The 9,482-nt window shown below is 38.4% G+C and overlaps 1 protein-coding gene across 2 annotated transcripts; it reads right to left on the bottom strand.

Annotated features, from left to right (window-relative positions):
- Nucleotides 1–259: 259 nt before the first annotated feature.
- On the bottom strand, nucleotides 260–8,148 carry LOC119732872. 2 transcript variants are annotated; one of them, XM_038206470.1, is made up of 5 exons: nucleotides 7,992–8,148; nucleotides 6,587–6,718; nucleotides 4,991–5,131; nucleotides 3,825–4,002; nucleotides 260–390 (listed from the first exon to the last, which is right to left on the bottom strand). In XM_038206470.1, the coding sequence occupies exons 2-4, from the start codon at nucleotides 6,716–6,718 to the stop codon at nucleotides 3,826–3,828; spliced, it is 450 nt and encodes a 149-aa protein (XP_038062398.1). In that variant the 5' UTR covers nucleotides 7,992–8,148; the 3' UTR covers nucleotides 260–390; nucleotide 3,825. The 2 variants fall into 2 exon arrangements, with proteins under 2 accessions (XP_038062398.1, XP_038062399.1); XM_038206471.1 differs by lacking the exon at nucleotides 260–390 and having other exon boundaries at nucleotides 3,734–4,002.
- Between the last annotated feature and the right edge of the window lie 1,334 nt (nucleotides 8,149–9,482).

Genomic DNA, 9,482 nt, shown 5'->3' with positions numbered 1-9,482 from the left:
TTGGGGATGGGGATGGGGTATTCTTTTTTGTCATTTATTTTCACGTTGGGCATTTTTTAATCATTATTCTACACTGTTTGTTGTTTATCTTTTAAATACTTTGTGTTTGTCTGCTTGTCGTTTTTGTACCATGTATATGGTCTGTAAAAGGACAAATAACCTGGGTTTTGTGTTCAGTCTTTATATATATATTGATGAAATAGAGATTTTAATATTCATGTATAATGTAACGTGAGAAAGCGTTTGAAGTGCTGCATAAGTAAAGCCCATTCACCAGCTGTAGCATTCTTCCCCGCTGACACTACAGAGGAATATGTCCCGTGCTTAGCTCACAAAAAGCTCCGTACATTCTCCAGGTGCCTTTTTGGTGAAGAAACCACTCATATGCAACTGAAATAAAAAAGAAAGTAAATATTAAACCTTGGTTAATTAACTTAATGTGTCTCGCATAAAACTCATGTGTTATAAGGCCCTGCCAGATCATCTGATGTGTAGTGAGGATTGCAAGCAGCAGCTCAAATGTTATGCCATCCCCTTCCCTCCTGACCTGCAGCGTGAATTTCTTTTCGAACAATTTTGTTCCAAAAAGTGTCTGATAATCAGTAACGCCACACAATTTATCTGGTCTTACAGCGAGTCCCAATAAATATTGTGCACGAAGAAGTCGCTGATTTGCTCAAAAGGTGGTCAAAGTAGCTAATCAAGTACACATTATATTAAAGTATATGGTATTGTTTATAATTGGTAAAAATATCAAGAAAATCCATCAATGCAAACCAGAGATATTGTTGATTTTGTAAGGCTTTAATATTTTCCTCCTGCACACAATTAGATGTCTGTATAGTTAAGCTTAGGCCAATACATTTCAGCTGCCAAAGAAGATTACATGTTCATTGTTTATTTTTTTTTATTTTATTTTTTTTATTTAAATCTTTTGACATTAAGTTCAAGAAATTTTGAAATTGTCATTTCAAAATCTTTGTTAAAGACAAAAAACCTATATTATATAATATTATGTAGGACTGCCCAAAATTTTATCTGTGAACACCTTTATTTAAATGCGACATAAAGGCCATGCAATATTTCAAGCACTGCGTAACACGTACCTATAACCCCATAATTGATATATACCAGCAAATACTAAGTGTGGAAATTACATTGTGCAGGTCGAAAAATACATAGCCTTACCAAATCAAAGATATCTGAGGTTTGCATCGTTAGATATCCCTATTTTTCTAACAATTATAAACAAGACCATAGGCTTCAAAATGTTATAAAATTCGATAAGCTATTATAGTCTGACCAACTTTTGGAAAAAAAAATCAGCGATTTCTTCATGCACAATGTTTATAGGGACACTCTGTACTTCAGGCCATTGGTCACAGTACTTGTTGTTCGAAATCTCAGCCACCTTTTTTTTTTTTTTTTGAGTGGATGTTTAAATTTAGAATTGCCGAAATCAACCGTTTCGTCAAAGAAACATGAGGTCTCAGTAATTTCATGTTAAAGACATTCTAGGGCACTTGGTTATTTAAATGCTAGCAGTGAATTTCAATATTCATGCGCACAATATTTTTGATTTGGGAAAGAACTGTTTGTAGTCTAGAAAATCTCGGGTCGGATGTGACCAGCAATCCGGCAGTTTGACAATGTGCTTCTCTGAGTAAAAACAACAGCATTCTCAACAACAAAAAACTCGCGTTAAATTTACATTCTAAGATGTAAAAAGACAAAGCAAGTATTAAATTGGTCCAAGAGCGCACACAATAATTCTAGTCACTTGATTCAGCACGAATATACAAGTGGACGTCTTTTCTGGTACCCAGTCTACAGGATGGGCCAGATTTAGCCCATATGTTGGCGTAACTGGGCGATCATGTACAATAAACACTACATTTGTACCCGGCTCCTCTTCGCTATATAAACAAACCATCCACGTCGCCAGACACAGTCAGAGGTGGCAGCAAGTCATTTTTTGCAAGTCCAAGTCAAGTCACAAGTCACTGTTTGCAAGTCCAAGTCAAGTCACAAGTCATTAGGTCCAGTCACAAGTCATTAGGTCCAGTCACAAGTCAAGTCACAAGTCATTAGGTCCAGTCACAATTCAAGTCACAAGTCATTTGGTCTAAACACAAGTCAAGTCACAAGTATCTTTGTCCAAGAACACGTCAAGTTGCACATTATTTTGTCCAGCTGTAATAAGCTAAAAGAACCTGGCGTTTGAACTTACAAGTTATTTTTAACATGCCTCCTTAATTCCCCTTTTTCAATGTGTTGCAATTGCTATTCTTGTAGTTTATCACATATCCGTCGGATATTAGCCCTTTGTTGCAATTGCTATTCTTGTAGTTTATCACATATCCGTCGGATATTAGCCCTTTGTATACTTCAATAAATTTACTTCACATTGTAGAAATAAATGTTGAGATGACATGAAAAAAAGACTTCACTCACTCGATTACATGTAGTATACTAACACTTTATTGTTCAATTTTCATGTATACTAAACGCCTACCAATGGGTTAGGCTATCCGGTATTTTACATGCAATTGACAAAGGCCTGCTTTCTTTTCATGAAAGGTTCTTTCAAAGTTTGTTCAACCATTCCATTCAGCAAGAGACTTGGTAATTGAAAACTGTAGTTTGTTGTGACAGTCTTATTGAAAACTTTTGAAACTAGTGGGAACTATTCATTTTACTGGATTCAGTCACTGAGGTCTATTTTCTGGAATGAAACTTTCTCGCTATAATAGCTTAATTTAAGTGTATTGGGTAGCTCGAGTAGCGTCTGACTTGCGTTGGTAACAAGTCATTTTTTGCAATCCCAAGTCAAGTCACAAGTCACAAGTCATTGTTTGCAAGTCCAAGTCAAGTCACAAGTAAAAGCTGGTATCTACAAGTCAAGTCACAAGTCACAAAAATAGTGACTCGAGTCCGACTCGAGTCCAAGTCACATGCCTCGAGTCAGCAACTCTGGACACAGTCATTTAGTCAATCTGGCAGCCAGTCAGTCAGTCAGTCGGTGAGAAAGAGGCACAAAATGTAGAAGGTGATCCAACAAAATGCAACCTAAATTGACATTTGCCTTTAATTAAAAAAAATAACAATCGGTGCTTTTCTATGTTTTGGGTATCAGATTAAATACATAAAAATAAAAATATCACTTGGGTTGCTAAAAAATGCCAATTCTGTAAAAGAAGTCATGTTTCATCCTGTAGGCCTACACAAAAAAAATACCTGCACATTAAGGGATTTGTACTGTTCATATTTGTGCATATCCTGGTCCTTACAAACAACACGGCACATAATACGACAAGAATACAAATGAATTTGAAGGAAATACCTTTTATTTTCCACCTGAATAGGTATCTCATCCTTTTTAGTCCTATTTGTAACCCCTTCAGCATAATAAATATGTCAAAATATTAAAGAAATTGCACAAATAAAGGATAATTGCACAGTAGGCTTACAGTAAAATGATGCACTGTTTGAAGTACTTGTGTACAGGATAAAAATGACTACCTTTACATAATTGGCATTTTCTCTGCAACCCAGAGTGCTATTTTATGATTTTTTTCAGTATTTAAAAGAACAAGGACTCAGCTTTAATCTGATACCAAAAACATAAAAATTCACAGATCCTTTTTTTTTGCAAAGGCAAAAATAACTCTGGTTACCCCCCCCCCCCCCCCCCCAGTTTACATCCAGTTTTTTCCCTCTTTTGTGTGTCTTTTTTAATTTCATTTCTAAATTATTGCCGGTAATCAATTGTACAAAACACTCCCTCACTTGCATCATATTTTTTTTGGGGAAAAGAAACTCACTTTAATGTTCCTGAGGCTTGAAAGACAGACGAACTTTCTTCTCAGGATTCTGGTATATGGCTACGTCGATATCGGGACTAAAGAAGGAATCCTCGGGCCCGTATGTACTCAGATTGAAAGTCACGGAGTTCTCAGGCGAGTGCATGACGTGCGAAATTGGAATACTTTGAATCTTTAACTAAATAATAGAGGAGAAAAATCATCTAAAACAGTGCGTCTTTGAAAATAGTTTTTGCCTTTGTTGTTGCAGTGTTTATATATTAAAAGAAAATAGGTAGAATATAGTAGAAGTTGTTTTCGTTAATGAATTTATTATCTTCAAACTCAAATTTAACAATTGCTGACTTCTGTGATGTGAGATATGTTAAGGAGAATACACGAGAAAGTGTGGATTCGTAATTTAAGAATTCACGAGGCGCGAAGCGCCGAGTGAATTCGTAAATTGAGAATCCACACTTGCGAGTGTATTCTTCGACTTAAACCATTGCGTCAACAGAAGTATTGGAAAGAATGCTGCAACCTGACGCCACTCTTTTCTTCATATATCATCTCAATGAAGGCCATTCGTTGCAAAAAAGATGATAAGACATGAATCTGGGACTGATAAATGTTTCCAAAGTTGTTGGAAAATACTTGAAATGACTCCCCATAGACATTGTACACAAGCGCGGAAGTGGTGTCAAGTTGCAACATTGTTTCCTGACGTGTTTAGCATGTGTATCGACACACCCGTACAACCAATTAAGTCATTTTGTGTGTATAGGCTCCTTACGTCAAAATGGATAGTCCAGACGAGGATTTCTTGGATAGTTTAGACGACGATTTCTTTCTGACTAAATGTAGATTTTGCAGTGACGGCGGAAAATCTGACAATTTTAGTCATCCCCCTACCCCTCCAGTCCCTGGCACAGATAAAACGCCACTGCCAGTGACAATGTTCAATCGATACAGAGTGCCTATTCAGCAGGAGTCTTTTGTATGTGCAGTCTAAGCATCGGGTCGTTGAATTCACGAGTGAAAGCGAGCGGAGTGAGTCCATTACAAAGAAAACAATCGGGCCCAGCAAAAACTCTGATTCTATTACACCCACCTCGGCTTGTACTTATTCCTACAACTCAAATTATATTCCATTTTTGAAACTCATATAATATTTTACTTTTTAATACCTCTGGCTTTATATCCCACTGTTCATCAATGTCTGTAATCTCAATCATGACGGCTCGCTCATCGGCAAAGTCAACAGGTATAAATCTAGGGACGTCTAGTATGTTGGACTTCATAAGATTAGCCTCGACAGCGAAAACCTCCTGAACAGGTATAAAGATGGTAATACAACATTAGAGAAACGAAAAGGTAATCATTGTAAACGGGCTATTCAGAATAACACCTCGTAGATTAAGGTGTATTGGTAGTAGACGAGGAAGCCAGGTTGTTACAACTGATAATCAGGTAACCAGCGAATAAAGAATCACTTATCGATACTGTCACACAAATTGACCGATATACTGTATCACTAACCGATAATCTCACACAAAATTGACCGATATACTGTACCACTAACCGATAATATCACACAAAATTACGGATAGTAAACTGTACTACACTATCAGTCGATTGTTGTTACATTGTCGGTCTAACCGACAATGTAGCAAATACTGACCGATAGTGCATGTAGTAACATTTATCGGCCAATTTAGTTACATTGTCGGTTAGTATACAGTATCAGTCAATTTGTGTGACATTCTAAAACAGGCTAAATCGTGATCCCTGAATCTATTTTATAAATTGCAAACTGTTGAATGAGATAGTGTCAGCTTTATGACTGGAGTGTGTTCAAGGCCTCGCTTGGCTTTAACATTAGGATACCTTTAATCGCAAATGTTTAATTATTCATCAGAGCAGATACTGGTATTAATTTATAATGAACTGTTGGGTCATTGCGTTGAAGAGCTAAATAACTATTTTGTGTTTAGTTTAATATGGCAGATGTGTGCATAAAGTCTATAAAATGGAAAAGAAAAATCAGAAAACGAGCCACGCATTTACCATCATTTCCTCACGACGGTTATAACCAAACTATATATCGCAAAAAAATACTTTCCCCGGTTGACAGAATTGAGTTTAGTTTGCATTCGTGAATGATTGTGAATCGTCAATGATTGAGAAGCTGGGCATCATACCACAATAAATTGTACAAGTTTTAAAAGTTCTATTGAGCACTTTGGATCGATGACCTCCCATGAAAACTTGCTTTGTGAAAACAATATATATTTTCTTAGCTCTCTCAATGATTATGATATTTTATGAGCCAAGATTTCGACGGTGAAGCTTTTTAACAACCTATATAACATGAATTGTATCATTGCTCACTGAATGCCTGGTTTTTTTTTTACAAATCGTGTCCATTATTTTAAGGATAGCTCAAACTTCTGTAAGGCTATTTGCTTATCTGCTTTGTATTCAAAATCGTTGCTTGAATGCCGATAGGCCATTTAAGTTACAGAAAGCCACTAAAATATTTAGTCGCTTCAAAACTTTCTTTTCTCAGATAGTTTAGAGGTGTTAATTTAGTTCTTTGAAGTCATTAATGACGGCAATTAATAACTGGTTCAGTGGGGAGTGTTTTTTTATAAGGCGCACTGACCAAATGCTCTTTTAATGTGGGCTCTTGAAATGGCATAAAAAGTGCAGATTTTTAACTTTAAGAAAAGAACAACAAAGAGGCCAATTCACACACAGAAGACACGTACTTATACTTTTACCTCTTCAGTTTTCCTCTGATTTTTCCATAAATGTACGCGGAATGAGTACTCGGGAGACCATGGTCTAAACACGTCCCCAAACGCTCCAACCTTGATAATGTTCACATCCGCCGCTACAGGTTTCATTGCCATCTATTAAAAAAAACATGACATTCAAGACTTGGCGAATAACCATAGGGAATGGAGGCCGTATCATGTCAACCGCAAAATAATAATAGCTTCTTACCCCCACCCCGGTAGTTTGAGTATCACATTATTCACGGAGCCAAGTCTCCGTATAACTGTACCAAATCGTGACGTCATTTCATTTCCGAATCAGGATTATACGTTTGATTAGTCAATACGAATGCATTGTTTAGTAACACAACAACTGGGCGCATGTCGCGTAACATAAGATAGAGGGCATGACCACAGCCTTTATAGCTGGGTCTAGGTTTATCCATGTCTATGATGCCACAACGGGTGAATGACCTAAGACCCGATATAGAAAGCGCTCGCTGATTGGTCAAAATCTAGAGGTCAAGATGCGGTTGTCTTGCATAGTTAATCAGCGAATCTGCTCAAATATGGTCTAATACGTACACTGCCCCCACCCCGACCAGGCGCACCCTGATAAAATTCGTGTAGGCCTATTCAATAATTCACGAATTCAAATATTTTGAAAAAGCACATTACAACTTAATGAAAGCAGCTTATTAGGGTCCACTGATTAAAAGATTCAAATCCCCAACAGAAATTTTACAAATTCAAAATAAGTGAGAAATAAAGATATAAAAAACCAATTATAAAGCAGAAAAGCAGATCAAAACTTGCACTACAGAAACGACAAATCACGCTCAAGTGTGCCCACGATCTAAATATTTTAACCCTAAAGGGGCCGGGTTATTTTTACCATTTCTCAGCCGGGGGGGGGGGGGGGGGCGGATTCCGCCCCGTCCCTAAGATCTCGGCCATCGAGTAACGAAAAATTTTGAAACTCGGCACATGCATAGAGCAACTCTTCCTAAACATACCCAAGAAATTTTTTGACTATAGGTCAAAGGGTTTTGGAATTACGGCTAATTAATTATTTATATGTACGAATGGCAATTCTGCTCTGTGTACACGCCGTATATGCGAAAATTCAGTTTTCACGGAATTTTTTTCGCTACGCAGCAACCCGTGGTCCGATTTTTATGTTTTTAGTATCAAAAGATGCGCAAAGCTTGAGGCTAAAAAGTCATAACAGCTCGGGTCGCGAACATTTTTTTTTAGAGGCTATCACGGAAAATGTTGAGGAGGGGGGCGGATTCCGCCCCCGGCCCCTTTAGGGTTAATATGTACTGATAAGGGACTCCATTCCAATTCATGATTTACTTTTATGCATCGAGTTTACCCAATTTTTTTCTGATAAAAGACTACATACCTTCTAGCTTCAGTCAGCTACAGATAGACGTTTAGAAATATATCGAGCCGCAGACTGTCTCCAGAGTCACCTTTTGATATGCCTTGTTTGTAAACTGCCAGCACAGTTGTGGTCCAGATTGTAAGAGCTGTAAGCCTGTAACTCAATGTTTGGTACAACAAAAACACTATTGCACCATCCAATGCGATATTGGGAAATCACCGAAGTTATTTTAAGCCATCCTACAATATCAATCGTGACACACGCCTTTAGTCAAGGCCCACGCGGTTACCCGGACACGTTACGCACCCCGGTTGCTAGCACGTAAAAAGACTAGCACGAGCCTCGGGATACACCGGTAAATAGGCCTGTATCCATCCGCCGAGCTCATGAATAAAACTTGTACCATCAAAATGTTCTCTATTAGAGAGTTCTGAGAGCCATAAGATTGGGGATTGAAGAGATATGGCAATGAACCTCTGGGCCGGACTATAGGAACTTCCAATTCTGAGCATTTTTGATTCAATTTGGCTCGAAAGTGGCGCTATTTTGCCCTGTTGTGAAGGGATCGTTTTTCAAGCTGGCTACTTTTCCGCTTTGGGTGAGAAAATCTCGAAACGTCAATGGGCAGCCTACCAAAAATGAACAGAAAATGAAAGATGACGTTTTTGATCATCATTTTTCTGTGCAGCTTAAAAAACTAGCTTGTGAAAGTTCTGAATATTGTTAAAAGAATTTTGAAGTATGGTCATTTTGCATTAGTGTCCATGAGAATTTTATTGCAGGGGTGCACCCTTCGCGGCGCCGCCGCTTGGCCTTTTCTTTTTACGTGCCATCATCCGGCGTGTGTCACGTGTAGCCTCTGGGCCTTGACTTAAGGCTAGCAGATATGAGCAGGAAACACTTCGACTGGAGACCAGTCTTCATTAATGAAGGCAGACAATGGTCACACATGTTCCTGTCGATTTGGTTTCGTTCAGTGCATTGAGCAGTAATAACGGCTGTTCCGTTCATGTTCACTGGCATTCAGTCTCTTTCCTGCTTTATTATCATATTACTTCCCCTTAGCCTTTGTTCAGTTGTTTTAGTGTAGTCTACCAAGTGAACCGAGGTCATCACTGAAAATACGCGTACGCACGACACATGCTTGTGAAGCTGAAGGCGTAGTTTACATTGCACCTTTTCTTCTGATGGGCTCTTAATCTTCCCTTTAATCATCACCGCCCTATCCAATTCCAAGGGCACTGACTAATCCGTTTTACAGGTCATGTTAGCTAGGTCACTTCCGTGTAACAACATAAGCCTACAAATATGCGAGAGTGTCACGCACGCCATGCATGCACAGAAAAAGGACATACACGCGCGAAAGGGGGAAAACAGTTGAATACGTTTGAGAGCTTAAAGTAATTTTATGGGGGGGGGGCCGAATCATAAGTCCGACGCCTCATAAGTCCGACGTCGGAAAAACGAGATGTTTAATTTGTCGGACCAGAGGCGTCGGAGCTATGAGGC

The sequence above is a fragment of the Patiria miniata genome, unplaced genomic scaffold (assembly GCF_015706575.1).
Source record: "Patiria miniata isolate m_02_andy unplaced genomic scaffold, ASM1570657v1 HiC_scaffold_25, whole genome shotgun sequence".
Taxonomy (NCBI): Eukaryota; Metazoa; Echinodermata; class Asteroidea; order Valvatida; family Asterinidae; genus Patiria; species Patiria miniata.
Note: the sequence above shows the minus strand (reverse complement) of the source record. Positions and strands in the feature narration are given on the sequence as shown.